Below are 17,362 nucleotides of genomic sequence, written 5' to 3'. Positions count from 1 at the left end.
TCCATCCCTGATGCCACTTCAGCAGCTGAGTAATTTCACCTAATACCAGCATCTTGTGCAGTGACAAACATGTACTAGTCCTCAACATATGGTCTGACTTCAGTGATGTAAGTCTTTTGTAATTTAACTCTCCTGTGACTTAACTATACATGAGTTAACTCTCATATCAATTTTTCATTTCAAGGAATTAGAGAAGAAAAACTCTGAAAACCAATTGATCATTTAATCCAATTCAGAAGTTACATTTGGTGATCTTATAACTGTAAATTATTGTGGGGAGAGGAGTAAAAAATGGCAGTGAATAGAACCATCTGGTTAAAAGAATGATATAAATTTGTTTTACAATTACACTATTATCCAAGACATAAATGTTATTCCTAGAAAACTGTCTAAAGAACTATTATAATAAGATGCTTTGGGAAGTTACAGTAAGTTCACATCTACCTAAAAATAATTTTCTTACCTTTCCACCCATTTATTTCTTCAGAAAACTGAAAGATTCCACAAATCACTTACTCCAAACTCTCTGGCTTGATATAATTATCCTCATATCCCTCACTATTTGCCTACCAAAAGATCTAACATAAGAATTAAAGGAAAGAAAGATACTACTTTCAATGTCTTCATTCTTCAAAGTCTTATTTATTAGAGTAAATGATTAATTCATATCAGAATCCAAAGCATCTATGCCGTCATATGATGCACATTAATAACAGACCGCAGAAGGCCAGTCCATGCTACCTGGAGAACTCACTGATGCTCTGGGGACCTCCTGTTGAGAAACACTGATTTCACATATTCTAATAATGTAACAATCTTTAACCCATGACATAGCCCACTATTAACTAAATATATTATTCTTCTACTTTCCCCGGTCCCTCAAAGCATTACATTGAACCTCTCTACACTGATTTGAGCACACTGCAAACCAGAAAAGCAGTAAGTTCAAGTTAGGGTCACATGTCAGAGTCATCTGGTTTTCTTTTTTATTCCACTGTCCCATTATATTATTGTATTTTAATTTAGTTGGTTGCAGAAAGCTGAGATGACAATAATACTAGAGAAGACTTCCTCATCCAGATAATAACATCAGCACTGTAAAACACACTTCATTAAAAACAACACACACAACAATATGCTTCCAAATGTCAGAGATGAAATGGCTACACAATTACTTTTGACTCATTTTCCACATTTCCCCTCTCTCAGTGGACTGCCTAATCTCCGTAAGGTGTTCATTTCCTGTTTCACCCAGCAACCACCTTCTGCATTTTTATTTTGTTGATTTCTGCTGCCTAAAATTTCCATGGGGATTCCTCATTTTAAAACACACTCTTTGCTCTCACTCCTGAACACAGCCCAATTAGCACGACTGCCTGTGCCTTGGATTACAACAGGCACTGAAGTTAATAGCTTCCCATGGTCCTAAGGGAGTGTATGAAACAAGGATTGTCCTGGCCAGAGCATCTAGAGTTAAAACTATGGGCTAGAGCATGGAGTGTCAGATTACTTAATAGCATTTGCAGAAACTGAACATCCCTTTTGCTCTCCTAATTCAATTCAAAAAATATTTATTGAGTGTTTACACAATACAAGGCTCTGGGTAAGACAATGGAGTAAGTTTCATGCCAAGTAAGATGCAGTTTCTACACTGAAAATATTTCAGACAACAAAAAGACAACTCTAATACATCACTTGTATCACTGGGTTGCTGTTAAAATGAAATGAGAACATATATAAACATAACTCATTTCTGAGATACTACATAGAAAGAATTGCTCATAGGATCACAAAAGGCTAGGACAGTCCATCAAACTATGGGGAATTAAGAAAGACTTTACAAGGCAAGTTTTAGATAATAATGGAAGAGCTTTATGTACAACCACAATTAGGTTATGAACTGAGAGGGCACTGGGATAAGACTAAAAAAGTAAGTAGCGGGCCAGGCTGGGAACTGTTTAACTATTTGAACCTGCTCTACATTCCTTTTATGAATAAGGGTTTCAGCATTCGCTGAACCGATAGGTTCTAAAACACAGACACTTACTTGACTCATTAGCAGATATTAGGCAGTAAACTCCCTGAGTAGTTGAAGTAAGAAACAAGCCTTCAGACCTGCAACAGTTTTTGTTTTGTTTTTTTGTGTGTGTGGTACGCGGGCCTCTCACTGTTGTGGCCTCTCCTGTTACGGAGCACAGGCTCCGGACGCACAGGCTCAAGGGCCATGGCTCATGGGCCCAGCCACTCCACGGCATGTGGGATTCTCCCGGACTGGGGCACGAACCTGTGTCCCCTGCATCGGCAGGCGCACTCTCAACCACTGCGCCACCAGGGAAGCCCCTGCAACAGTTTATTTTACCCTGTGCTCTGGGAAACTTCATTAGTCCTTTCCATTTACACCAATGACTGAAAGACGATGTACCCTGTGGCATTACTACAAAAAGAAATCTAGTACTATTCTACTGGGTTGTATTTTTAATTTTCCTTAACCTTTTCTTAGGCCCACGTTTCCTTTTAGCACCTAGAATTAGGAAAAAAAAATACATGGCTGCCTGGAATTACTGTTGCAAAGCTCAAAGTATACATAATCGTAGGTGCAAAATTTTATTGAGCATCTTCTGTGTGCCAAGCACTGTGCTTCATTTAAACCTCATGATAATCTAGTGGCATAGATATTATACCAGGTGAACCAAGACTCAGAGAGGACAACCTTTCCCCAGTTGCTCAGTGATTACAGGTGAAGTCCCAACATAACTTGAAAGACTAAAGTAATAAAAAACCAAAACCAAACTCTGCCTAGTTTAAATAAATTGAGGAAAGAGAGAAGAAAAGAGAGGCATTTTGCATTGTACCTTTTAGAGGAAAAACAAATGTTAAGTGAACCAACTAATAAATGAGATTTAAATAATTAACATTTTCAATAAGAACACGGTGACTCCGCTTAATATATAGGAATTCACATCATGGCATTTTTTACCAGTGAGCTTCCCCTAAACCAGGAAAGGGGTATTTCAGTCTCATATATAGCCCCCCGCCTTTTTTTTTTTTTTGCGGTACGCGGGCCTCTCACTGTTGTGGCCTCTCCCGTTGGAGCACAGGCTCCAGACGCGAAGGCTCAGCGGCCATGGCTCACGGGCCTAGCCACTCTGTGGCATGTGGGATCTTCCCGGACCGGGGCACGAACCCGTGTCCCCTGCATCGGCAGGCGGACTCTCAACCACTGCGCCACCAGGGAAGCCCTATAGCCCCTTTTTGATAAATATACTTCTTCCATCTCCTAAATGCTTGCTTAAAAGTACTACGCTTAACAATTGGACCATCTTCTGGGCTTGATTCCCTCAGGGGGCCAGATCAACGTGAAGGCTTAGTTAACTTATTTGACCTTACTTCATCTTGCAACCTCTTTCTCCATTTGTGAAATGAAGGGTTGACTCATACGACCTAAGAATATTCTGACTGGTTTTAAAACACGTCTACAATGCTGCATGTACAGAAACATTTCTTTTCATCTTTATTTTTGCTCCACTGTGTACTCTTAGGTAGTTATAATGGAGCTGGACTATAGACGTTTGGGAAAGTTTTCACATGAACAGAGATTTTTCAACTTAGGTCACACTCCTGTAATCAAGTAGAAAACCTGAAAGAACTAATAATTTTATTCATTTCAGCTATATTAGGCACACTGAAAAATATTCGTTTGATTATACTTTTAAGGTGCACAGCAAGAAAAAATAGAAAACCAAAGCATTTGGTTCACCCTCTGCCTCAAGTCATCACAATCATTGTTCAATATAAAGGTCTGAGGTCTGAGCAACAACCTATAATAAAATGAAGATGAAAGGTTACAAAAAATGTTTTAATTTATAGGATAAACAGTAGAAGAGTTGAAAATTAAGGCCACATCACTTAAGCCTAAGCATCATGTGAAAATCTCCCACTTCTGGAAGGAGGCCATCAGATTTAATTGGACGCCACGAAAGTAAACATGCTAATTTAGTGAAAACAGCGACTACTTCTGAACTCTCCACATTAAAACAGCTCGATTACAAACAGAAGCCGAGAATGTTTATACGAAAGAATCTAGAATTTTTAATATAAGATGTGTCAACAGGTGTTTAAGTATGCCTAAAGCAGAGAAGAATAGCAATGAGGAGTCAGAATTATAGTCAGAAAAAATTTAGGTTTTCAATACATGCTAATGAAATCCCAAGGGTCAGTCACTATTTCTATAGAGAATCTGCTACTTATGCAAATAAAGTTCAAAGTATTCTCACTGATTCAAGGAGACACCATTAGAAAAAATTCTCATTCATTTATTAATAGGGCAGTGTGGCCAGGCCAAGAGGTAGGCTGAAGGAATACAGATAGGCCATCAGTCTGATCACTGCCACTCAGCAAATTCCTTTGTCCCTTCCCTCCTGGCAAAATGCAACCTGGTTATGCTGAAGGGGAAGCTCCATAAACATCCAGACATGCCAAGGTGGCTGAAAGGTGGCTCAAGTCACAGGCTTGGGAATCTGTCTCCCCAGCTCCTTTATGTATAAGTATACATGATGGCCATATGCACCCCAGTCACAAAAAGGTGGCAGATCGTTAGAACTGACCATTCCTTCTCTCATGAGCATGAAATCCACATGCAGTGACTACGATCTGGGCCCAGGATTGTCTGATTTTGGATAGATCACAATTTCTTTGTACTCTAGAATTTGTTTCTAAAAGAAATCAGAATCAATCAGGTTAAAAAAGCAATTCCTGGGGTTTTAGTCAAGATCTTCCACAGGAATAAACATAAGCACAAAAAAATCCACAAAATGGGAAAAGCAGCACTACCATTTCTCTTGGTTCCAATAATCCCACTACAGAAAAATAGCTGACCAGCTTTTAGAGATCTGTAAAAACCTTGTCAGGGACAGGCCAGGAAGTTTCAAAAGTGCCTGCCAATTTACACCACTCCCTATTTCTCCTTCTGAAAATAAAACAAAAAATTTCAGACATCTTTTGAGGGCTTGAAAAGCCAAATGCTCTGACCAGCTATGTCGTAGCTCAATCTATTGAGCTAGTCTATTCTGAATGTATTACCTAACAGATGGTTAAGTAGCACAACAACAATGACCAACACATTTCATTTCAAAAATCACTTTAAAACCTACTTTTCAGTCCTCAGTGAAAAACGAAATAAGGGATAAAAGAACATTGCAGCTGGACTCTGGCTACATTCCTTCGTGTTTTGTGGTCTGAGCCTCAAAATGAAATGCAGCAAAGATTTCAGAGTTTCCCTTTACAGTGTGCAGGTGCACAAGTAATGGTTTAGGCAAGGCATCAGTCCAGACCTGGGCTTCAAACAGACCATACAAAGGAAAAAACTAGTTTTTGGTGTTTTTTTCCCCCTTGTAGCAAAACTAGCTAAATAGAGCTTTGAACCCTAATATATCACATTCCAATGGCCAGATGAAACAGGTAATCAGAGAGGGCAGAGGCTGAGGATTCCTAGGCCTATTACAATAAGCATAATTTATCCAATTAGTCATTTAATTCCTATTTTCCCATGAAGACATGATTCCACCTAATACCCTGGAAAGGTTCACATGAAAACTGACACACTCAGGAGAAAAGAAAACCATGTCTAATCTGCTCCTTCAGTCATCCAGGCTAATAACTGAGAGGCTGATTCAATCAACAAGCATAATCAATAAATGTATTTGTATTTAGATATTTATTTACACATCTATGTTGTTCCAAAATGGATCTGAAGTGCTTTACTGCCCAGTGAAAATATTTGATAGTTCATAAAATCTAAGACAGCATCAACTGTGAACTGCATCATTAACTTATGTATCACTAAGAAAAGATAAATGCTATCAACCATGCCATTAATTGTAAGATGTATCTCATTTTTAGCAATATTAAAATGTCAAAAGTATTTACATTAGAATCAATAAAATACAATTTGTGTTTCAGTGAAAAGGGAGAGATAGAGGTATAATATAAAATTCATTCACTAAAAAGCAATTCCTGTGGTTCTCTTGGCTGCCAAAGAAAAAAATGAGTAACGTCATCACCAAAATCTCCCTGGCCTTCCCAGATTGCTTCGGAAAATCAATCAATAAACAAATCATCACTACTACTCACACTGGCGCATACTACTTGGAGTGCTCACATGTTAAGCTGCTCCTTCACAAATTAAAGTGCGCAGCTGATCTGGAGAGAGAGTATTTATCATTTCGAGGAGCACCCCTCCTTCAAGATCCCAAAGTGACCTTCCTACATAACTAATATTTTAAGGCAGATCATCATGCACAAATCTGATAAAAATCTGGAGAGATACTTAATTTTCTTAATATGGAGCCTACAGAAGGTTGGGAGGCATTATCCACAAAACTACAAGGTCATCTCTGTGAAAGACATATCTGGTTATGGTATTCTCTCCTCTTAAAATTACCTAGGGGTCCCTTCATCCCTTACAAGTAGTGTTTTTCATCATTACACAAACAAATGGAATGGAGTCAGCAAAAATGGTACAGTAAGTAGATCAAAGGACTTGTCCTTCTAGAGAAACATTGAAAAAAAAAATCAAGCAAAAACTGTCAAAGGCTTACAACAACTGGCTGAACAATGAATCAAGAAAAAGGAAACTCAAAATCAGAAGGAATGCTTTGCAGCATTTTTACTTATCTTGTCCTTAACCCCCTCTCCAGCTCAGCAGTGGTCTTAAAGACAGCAGGCTGCCCTTGTGGGGCCCTGACCCCTGGTTCTTAAGGGAGCAGAGCAGATCTTATTCTAAAACATTTGGGTTGGTTTGTTCTAACTTATCTGGGGGTGACCTGCAGGACTAATGCAAGGTACTTGCCTTTGTTTTGCCTAGTCAGAACTCACTCAGTGAGGAAAAGCAGAAGACACTGCTCAAGAAGTAAGACAAACCAGAGCTTCCCTGGTGGCGCAGTGGTTGAGAGTCCGCCTGCCGATGCAGGGGACACGGGTTCGTGCCCCGGTCCGGGAAGATCCCACATGCCACGGAGCGGCTGGGCCCATGAGCCATGGCCACTGAGCCTGCACGTCCGGAGCCTGTGCTCCGCAACACGAGAGGCCACGACAGTGAGAGGCCCGCGTACTGCAAAAAAAAAAAAAAAAAAAGAAAGAAAAGAGAGAAAAAGAAAGCTCTCATATCAGTAACCTAACTTTACATCTAAAGGAATAGAAAACAAAACCCAAAAGTAGCAGAATGAAAGAAATAATAATGATTAGAGATAAAAGAGACAAAAACAACAGAGAGAATCAACAAAACCAAAAAGTCAATTCTTTGAAAAGATCCATCACATCTTCTCATTCTAGCTAAAAGTTTTTAGCTACAATAAGAAAATAAAACAGGGCTTCCCTGGTGGCGCAGTGGTTGGGAGTCCGCCTGCCGATGCAGGGGACACGGGTTTGTGCCCCGGTCTGGGAAGATCCCACATGCCGCAGAGGGGCTGGGCCCGTGAGCCATGGCCGCTGAGCCTGCCCGTCCAGAGCCTGTGCTCCACAGCGGGAGAGGCCACAACGGTGAGAGGCCCATGTACCGTAAAAAAAAAAAAAAAAGAAAATAAAAAAAGGCACAAACAACTAAAATCAGAAATGAAAATAGACATCATTAAAGACCTTACAGAAATGAAAGGGATTATAAAAAATACTATGAACAACTGTCACCAACAAATTAGATAACCTAGATGAAATGGTCTTGTTCTTAGAAACACACAAATGATATAAACTGAGTCAGGAATATATAAAAAATATGAACAGACCTTTAATAAGAAATTGAATCACTAATCAAAAACCTCCCAACAAAGAAAGGAACAGAACCACTTGGCTCCACTGGTAAATTCTAACAAACATTTAAAAGAAGAATTAACAGCAATCCTCAAACTCTTCCAATAAAGTAGAAGAGAAGGGAACACTTACTTCATAATGCTTTCTATGAGGCCACTATTATCCTGACAGAAAAGCCATGCAAGAAGACTATAGTCTTCTATATATTCCTTATAAATATACATGCAAAAATCCTCAATGAATTGCTAGCAAACTGAAGCCAACAGCTTATTAAAAGGTCCTCTTTCATAAACAAGACCAAAAGACAACCCTCAGAATGGGAGAAAATATTTGCAAATGAAGCAACTGACAAAGGATTAATCTCCAAAATTTACAAGCAGCTCATGCAGCTCAATAACAAAAAAACAAACAACCCAATCCAAAAATGGGCAGAAGACCTAAATAGACATTTCTCCAAAGAAGATATACAGACTGCCAACAAACACATGAAAGAATGCTCAACATCATTAATCATTAGAGAAATGCAAATCAAAACTACAATGAGGTATCACCTCACACCAGTCAGAATGGCATCATGAAAAAATCTACAAACAATAAATGCTGAAGAGGGTGTGGAGAAAAGGGAACACTCTTGCACTGCTGATGGGAATGTGAATTGGTTCAGCCACTATGGAGAACAGTATGGAGGTTCCTTAAAAAACTACAAATAGAACTACCATATGACCCAGCAATCCCACTACTGGGCATATACCCTGAGAAAACCAAAATTCAAAAAGAGTCATGTACCAAAATGTTCATTGCAGCTGTATTTACAATAGCCCGGAGATGGAAACAACCTAAGTGCCCATCATCAGATGAATGGATAAAGAAGATGTGGCACATATATACAATGGAATATTACTCAGCCACAAAAACAAACGACATTGAGCTATTTGTAATGAGGTGGATAGACCTAGAGTCTGTCATACAGAGTGGAGTAAGTCAGAAAGAAAAAGACAAATACTGTATGCTAACACATATATATGGAATTTAAGAAAACAAAATGTAATGAAGAACCTAGGGGTAAGACAGGAATAAAGACACAGACCTACTGGAGAACGGACTTGAGGTTATGGGGAGGGGGAAGGGTGAGCTGTGACAGGGCGAGAGAGTCATGGACATATACACACTAACAAACGTAGTAAGGTAGATAGCTAGTGGGAAGCAGCCGCATGGCACAGGGATATTGTCTCGGTGCTTTGTGACAGCCTGGAGGGGTGGGATAGGGAGGGTGGGAGGGAGGGAGACGCAAGAGGGAAGACATATGGGAACATATGTATATGTATAACTGATTCACTTTGTTATAAAGCAGAAACTAACACACCATTGTAAAGCAATTATACCCCAATAAAGATGTTAAAAAAAAAAAAGGCCCTCTTTGCAGAAATAGAAAAGATGATCTTCAAATTCATATGGAATTGCAAAGGGCTCTGAATAGCCAGAAAAGTACTGAAAAAGAACAAAGTTGGAGCATTCACAATTTCAGAGTTTATTGTGGAATTGATATATAACAATAGACATATGAACCTGTGGACTAGAACTGAGAGTTCAGAAATACTCTATGGCTAATTAATTTTCAACAAGTGTGCCAAAGCCATTCAATGAGGAAAGAATAGTCTCTTTAACAAATGATGCAGATACAGCTGGATATCCTAATGTAAAAGAATGGAGTTGGACCCCTAAGCCATAACATATACAAAAATTAACCCAAAGTGGGTCAAAGACCTACATATGAGAGATAAAATGCTATGACTATTTCAAGAAAACAAAGGGGTAAATCTTCATGAGCTCGGATTTAGCAATGGATTTTAGATATGAAACCAAAAGCTCTAGAAACAAACACACACAAAAAAGATAGATAAATTAGACCTGATCAAAATCCGAAACTTTTATGCATCAAAGTACACTATAAAGAAAGTAAAACAACTATTTTAATCTCCTCTTATTCACCCCATTGATAAGAGACCCCTAGGGTCATGGGGATGGTTGAACACTCAACATCTGACACTGGACATATGAGATTAAAAGCATATTACTGGTCACACATACTCAAATCCCAGGGGAGGAGGACACTGCATGCCACACAGACTCACATGGGGTTACACTTGAGAAGAGAGCGAACAACCAGGAGCTATGGGTGGCAGGCTCTGTAGTATGAAAAGGACAGAGTGGTGATGATTGGTTCCCAGGGGAGGATGTGATTGGTTTGTTTCCATAATTACCCATCTGGCAAGGAACTGAAATTTACTACTCAGGAATAAGCAGAGACTACCTAGACCCCTGAATAAAGAGGGTTGTTTGGATAGGGGGCCTGATCCATGGGAGCAGAGTTGGGAGGGACTATTCAAGGCCCTCCTGGTTTCACCAGATATCCAGGCAGCACATAATACTGACCTTAATTTTAGGCCTTAAACTGTAACAACCTAGAGAATGGGAGAAAATACTTGCAAATGATTTACCTGATAAGAGTCTAGTATGCAGAATATACAAAGAAGTCTTACAACTCAACGAAAACAGGAACAACCCAATTAAAAATATGGGCAAGAGGTGAGGAAGATTAAGAGGTACAGACTTCCAGTTATAAATTACATGAGTCACGGGTTTGAACTGTACAGTGTGGGGAGTATAGTCTTAATTATGTAATATCTTCGTATGGTGACAATAATTAGACTTATTGTAGTGATCATTTTGAAATGCACAGAAAAATCAAATCACTATGTTGTTACCAGGACATAGTGTTGTAGGTCAACTGTACTTCAAAACCAAACAAACTCATAGGAATAGAGATCAGATTTATGGTCACCAGAGGCGGAGGGGTAAGGGGTGGGAGGAAATTGTATGAAGGCAGTCAAAAGGTAAAAACTTCCAGTTATACGATAAACAAGTACTAGGGATGTAACATACAACATGATTGATATAATTAATACCGCTGAATGTTATAAATAAAAGTGGTTAAGAGAGTAAGTCCTAAGAGTTCTCATCACAAGGAAAAAAATTTTTTTCTGTTTCTTTAATTGTTTTCCCTACATGAGATGATGGGTGTTCACTAAACTTACTGTGGTAAGCATTTCATGATGTATATAGGTCAGTCATTATGCTGTACACCTTGAACTTTTATGGTGCTGTATATCAATTATATCTCAATAAAACTGAAAGGAAAAATAACAGGCTGAAAATCTGAGTAGGTATTTCTCCAAACAAGATATACAAATGGCCAGCAAGAACATGAAGAAATGCTCAACATCATTAGTCATTAAGGAAATACAAATCAAAAGCACAATGATATGTATACCACTTTATACCAGGGAATGTAAGCTGGTGTAGCTGTTGTGGAAAACAGTTTGGTGGTGCCTCAAAAAGTTAAACATAGAATTACCATATGACCCAGCAATTCCACTTCAAGTTATATGCTCGAAAGAACTGAAAATGGATACTCAAGCAAATACTTGTACATGAATGATCACAGCCAAAAAGTGGAAATAACCCAAATGCCCATCAATAGATGAATGCATAAACAAAATGTGGTATATACATTCAATGGAATATTATTCAGCCATAAAAGTACATGAAGCACTGATTGTGCTCAACGTGGATACACTGAAAATATTAGGCTAAGTGAAAGAAACCCTAAACAAAAGGTTACATGTCGTAAATGATTCCAGTTATACGAAATATCCAGAAGAGGTATCCATAGAGACAGAAAGCAAATGGGGTGGTTGCCAGGGACTGAAGAAAGGGGTTACTGGGTAGGAGAACAGGGAGTGACTACTTAATAGATACAGGGTTTTCTTTCAGGGTGATGAAAATGTTTTGGAACTAGATAGAAGTGGTGATTACATAATACCATGAAGATACTAAATGCCACTGAATTGTATACTTTAAAAAAGTTATGTTATGTGAATTTCACCTCAATTTTTTAAAAAGAGGAAAGAAACCATACTCATGTCCCCTTCTGTCAAACATATATATTTCAGGCTCTCTTTAAATAAAAGGTTTTGAAATTGAAAATAATACTTGGGCTATAAAGTAATCAATGCCTTTGAAAAGGAACTGAATAGAACTATACACACGCTCCCAGCCCTCCACTTACAAGCCCTACCAGATACAGTACTAAATTCTTCCACTGATGCTCACCTTTCCTGCCTTTTCTCTTGCAGTTTCCTAAATAGAGTGGAGGATATTTCATTTCTTCACGCCCACGAACACAACATTCGCAATCCATCAGTAGAACAGTGGTTCTCAAACCTGGCTGCACATTACAGTCACTTCAGGGGCTTTAGAAAAATATATCTCATGTCTGGGCTTATAAACTGAATCAGAATTTCTGGAGGAGAGGCATTTCCATGTTTCTATGCTAGATTATTTTTATTCTGCCTTTAGTATTTCCCTTAGTATAGGTCTGCTCAGATGCGTTTTCTCAGTACTGATAGTCTGAAATGTCTTTATTTTGCCTTTACTTTTTTTTTTTTAATTAATTTATTTTTGGCCGCATTGGGTCTTCATCGCTCTGCGTGGGGTTTCTCTAGTTGCGGCGAGTGGGGGCTACTCTTCATTGTGGTGCGCGGGCGTCTCATTGTGGTGGCTTCTCTTGTTGTGGAGCACGGGCCGTAGGCACATGGGGTTCAGTAGTTGTGGTGAACGGGCTTAGTTGCTCCATGGCATGTGGGATCTTCCCAGACCAGGGATCAAACCCATATCCCCTGCACTGGCGGCAGATTCTTAACCACTGTGCCACCGGGGAAGTCCCCTGCCTTTACTTTTGAAGGATAATTCACTGAATACAGAATTCTAAGTTGGCAGTATCATTTTACATGCTTTAAAAATGTCACTGCAGGGCTTCCCTGGTGGTGCAGTGGTTGAGAGTCTGCCTGCCGATGCAGGGGACACGGGTTCGTGCCCCCGTCTGGGAAGATCCCACATGCCGCGGAGCGGTTGGGCCCGTGAGCCATGGCCACTGAGCCTGCGCGTACGGAGCCTGTGCTCCACAACGGAAGAGGCCACAACAGTGAGAGGCCCGCGTACTGCAAAAAAAAAAAAAAAAAAAAAGTCACTGCATCATCTCCGGTTCCCAATGTTTCTCTTAAGAAATTAGCTTTCAGCCTTATTATTGCTCTTTTGAGGCAAATCTCTTTTCTCTCTAGGTAATTTTAATATTTTCACTTTATCTCTTTGGTTTTCAGCTATTTCACTATAATTCCCCTAAGTATGTTTGCTTTGAACATATTCTGTGTTGTATTTAATGCTTCTTGAACTTATAGCTTGATGTCTTTTGTCAAATTTGAACTCTGTCATTATCTCTTAAAATGTTACAATTACCCTGTGTGCTCTCTTCTCCCTCTCTGTGACTCCAATTGTATGTATATTAGACTTTTTATTGTGTCCTACATATGTCTAGCACTTTTCGATAAATCCATCTCTTTTGTACTTGTGCCTGGTCAGGTATTTTCTCCTGGGCTATCTTCCAGTTCACAAACCCATTTTTTAGATATGTACAATCTGCTGTTAAGTCTTTTATCTTTTTCCTGGTTGTCTCTCTGACAAACCTTTAAGCATTTCATTTGGTGACTAGCGGCAACAGATATTACATGAATATTTGCAGAGTATATGATACTTACCTCACAAAAGCAAATTAAATTTGAATGAGTCAATTTTGCTATCAACAGCAATTTTGACTACACTCTATTTTAAAGAAATGGAGCACTTTACAAAGGATATACAAAAATCACCACAATCTAGGTCACATTTTATATTTTTAATACAGTTGATGCTTCATACTGCCTTAATGTTAAAAGAATATTTTAAAAGGATACTTACTCTCTCTCCTTTTCAGTCAACTTGTCATTAATATTATCTTTGATTGTTGATCTCGATCCCTTATGAATTATAGGATATCTGAGGGGCACTTGTAGGAAAAAGGAAATCATTGATACTAAATGTGCAGTGTAACCAAGGGCAACAGCAATGCTTCCATCATCTTTTGCTGTAAATTCAAAAACAGAGAAATAGAAAATAACTATTTACCTTATAAATGTACCTATGAGATCATAATAAATCAATTTCAAGAGAGATTTTATAAGAAATAATTGATAAAATATTATTCACCTATCTAAATTATATGAATTTTATAGAAATCTAAACACATTAATAAGATTTGAAATTTCATCTACTACATTTAAAACTATTCCCCAATAATTAATGTGATGAGATTAAAATTTGATATATAATCTTAAGAGTTCTTACTGCATTCAAATCTCCATTACTCTCTTTCCCAGCATTTTTAAGGGCAAAAATAATACCTGAGTCTATTATACAATGCAAAAATTAGTTTCAGAGGTTTAAACATTACATCTATATTAACATTTTACATTTTACTCGTTAACAACTTTATAAGCAAAACAGCTGTACTGTTGTACAACGTTATTAATTCCAAGGTGAAGTGAAACAGCACAGTGCATCCTTATGGGGTATGTTCTCAATATTCATAAAGACAGCATTGTTTAAGTCTGTGAAGTTTGAGATAGGATAAGGAGAAAAAAATGTTTTAAATAGTAAAAGGTCAAAAACCACACTGTTCATATATATTCTATTTATGCAATTTTTGTGTGGAAGCAACTGTTGGAAAAAATACATGTCTCCTACAGTCAAACGTAAGTATGTATCTTTTAAGAAGTCACAGATTTTTAACTCAACATCTAGATTTCTGCTACTGCCTACCAAGCGACAAATAATCATTCAGGTACCCAGAACTGAGGGTAATACAATAAAAAGTTTTAAGCTTGCCCCAGGGGTAAGGAAAAAGTAACTGCTTGGTATACAATATTCTTAAAATACTTTAAAAAGTTCTCTCTCTCTCTCTCTCTCTCTCTCTCTCACACACACACACACACACACACACACATACACACATTTAACACATATCTGGAATACATCTGGCTAGAGAAAGGCTGAAATGATTGAGATGACCTTGGCTTGAGTATTTCCTGATTTTTAAGAGTACCTTTAACTTCAATTATTAGTAATATTTTCCACATTCTTCTTTTTTATATTTAAACTTGGTTATCTAAGCACTACCTTCCTACTGTAGGACCCCTACTATAGCCGTATACTACTCAGTGCATTCTCCACCCTTGACTACCAAAGCAGATTCCTTGATCATACTGTAAAAATAGGTAACTTTTATTGTACACTTTTTTTTTCTGCCAGGAATTGACCATGATGCTTTATTTCTGATAGTCATTCATTCATCAACAATTAATAAACTGGGCACGTTTTATATGCTATTTCATTCAATTTATAGATGAAGAAATAAGGTTCAAAGAAGTTAAGGAACCTCTCCAAACTAAGACAGCTAGTATGTGGGTTGACCTGACACGGATGCCTCTGTCTTTAAGCACTCTACCATACTGTCGCAGAACTTTACTGTGGAATGTAACAATTTTTAACTTTGGAGCCTAGAACACACCAAGCATATAACACACGTGTATTATCTTAGTTTCTTCACACTTTTCTAGTAAGGGCAAAGAACACATAAAAACTCCTTGGTAACATGTTCTCTCAAATCAAACTGATGAAAAAAAAAAATCAAACAGCATTCCTTTCAACTGACTACTGGGCATGCCCTAACTGACGAGAATCCTATTTTTAGAGACCATGTGCTCTTGGCCCAGACTCACAGTACTATAATACTTTCCTACTGTTGAAATATGTATATCAGACTACCTTAGAGACTGAAATTACATTACATTGTAAATGCATTACATTATAATTTAATCATCATATATAATATTAGAGCCAAGAGAAACCTTAGAAATCACTGCATCTGATGCTATCAACTTAGAAATGAGAAAAATAAGATTCACGTAGCATAAGTGACTTGGTCAAAGCCATATAAGTAAAAACTATGAGTGATGGAGTGGGAGAGAGAATTCTATCTACACCCCAGCCCCCCAAATATTTATCCCTGGAAGCACAGCTGGGATGGTGAGTTCCATCAGATGTTGCTGAATCCTGCCTCCTGCTTTCTCTAAAGAATAGGGCTTATCAAATTTAAAATATTTCTATCAGTAAAAGGACTTGGTCTTCAGAACCTTCTTTTGAGGGGAGAGGAAGAAAAAGAGAACTTACAGTAAGTAAGCTCTTACAGTAAGAACTGTAAGAACTTACAGTAAGTAAGCTTACTGTACAGTAAGTCCTTACAGTAAGTAAGCTTTTCCTTTCGTATGTGACCTGACAGAAAAGGATTTGAAAACTTCCAAAAATCAGAATGCCTCTCAGTTAGCCTGCCCAAAATAGGTCAAGTGCAAACTATAGTTTAAAAAATCTATCCAAAGCTAAACACTCAAGCATCTCCAGTTTTCCGTATTACTAAAAGGGTAATACTAAAGAATTAAGTTTGCCTATTTCGAGGACTACATCCACATATATATTAAAAGAACGGAAACTGGTCTTCTAACACCATCTCCTTCCAATAATCAAAACAATTTTGTGGGTTTCCCTGATGGCGCAGTAGTTAAGAATCTGCCTGCCAATGCAGGGGACACGGGTTTGAGCCCTGGTCCGGGAAGATGTCACATGCTGCGGAGCAACTAAGCCCGTGCGCCACAACTACTGAAGCCTGTGCACCTAGAGCCTGTGCAGCTTAAAGAAGAGAAGCTACCGCAATGAGAAGCCTGCACACTGCAACGAAGAGCAGCTCCCACTCGCCGCAACTAGAGAAAGCCTGCATGCAGCAACGAAGACCCAAAGCAGCCAAAAATAAATAAATAAAATTAATTAATTAAAAACAAAACAGGGCTTCCCTGGTGGCAGAGTGGTTGAGAGTCCGCCTGCCGATGCAGGGGACACGGGTTCGTGCCCCGGTCCGGGAAGATCCCACATGCCGTGGAGCGGCTGGGCCCGTGAGCCATGGCTGCTGAACCTGCGCGTCCAGAGCCTGTGCTCCGCAATGGGAGAGGCCACAACAGTGAGAGGCCCGCGTACCGCAAAAAAAAAAAAAAAAAAACAACAACAACAAAAAACAATTTTGATTAAATTTAAACATAAAAGGGCATCTCTAAGAGAATCTTATATATGTACATCAAAAACCAAAAAGAAATAGCAAAAACGGAAAACTGGGTAATACTGGAAATCAGTTTTGATTCTAGTTGTTCACACTCACCATTGTTTCCACCACAAGACTCCCCACTCCACCCATTAAAAACCCTAGGTTGTTTCCTATTCCAGGCCATAGTGCTCTGTCACAGCCTCGCAGTTAAACACTGTGGTGTTGGATTTCCAATATTGAAGTTTTATATTAAAAAGCATTTTAAAAGGACCACGGGTAAGGCATTACAGGGCCCAAGGGTATTCCAATACCCTCAAAAGGAAAACCACCTCCTGGTAGGGAAGTCACTTTCATCACCCCAAGACCACTGTACCTCCAGTGGGAAAATGTGAGCTCATGTGGTTAATTATGGCTATTGCTGGCCACGAAACCTCAGATGTCACATTCTGTTGCCAATCACTTTAGCTAAAAAAACTAAAA

At 38.6% G+C, this 17,362-nt stretch overlaps 1 protein-coding gene across 1 annotated transcript in view; it reads right to left on the bottom strand.

The window, feature by feature from the left end:
* Positions 1–17,362, bottom strand: part of UVRAG (UV radiation resistance associated) — a 366,512-nt gene that overhangs the window by 113,876 nt on the left and 235,274 nt on the right. The window contains 1 exon segment of the mRNA XM_060160058.1: positions 13,654–13,819. Coding sequence (XP_060016041.1) covers positions 13,654–13,819 — 166 coding nt within the window.

The sequence above is a fragment of the Lagenorhynchus albirostris genome, chromosome 9 (assembly GCF_949774975.1).
Source record: "Lagenorhynchus albirostris chromosome 9, mLagAlb1.1, whole genome shotgun sequence".
NCBI classification, from domain to species: Eukaryota; Metazoa; Chordata; class Mammalia; order Artiodactyla; family Delphinidae; genus Lagenorhynchus; species Lagenorhynchus albirostris.
This window is presented reverse-complemented; position numbering and strand designations above follow the sequence as displayed.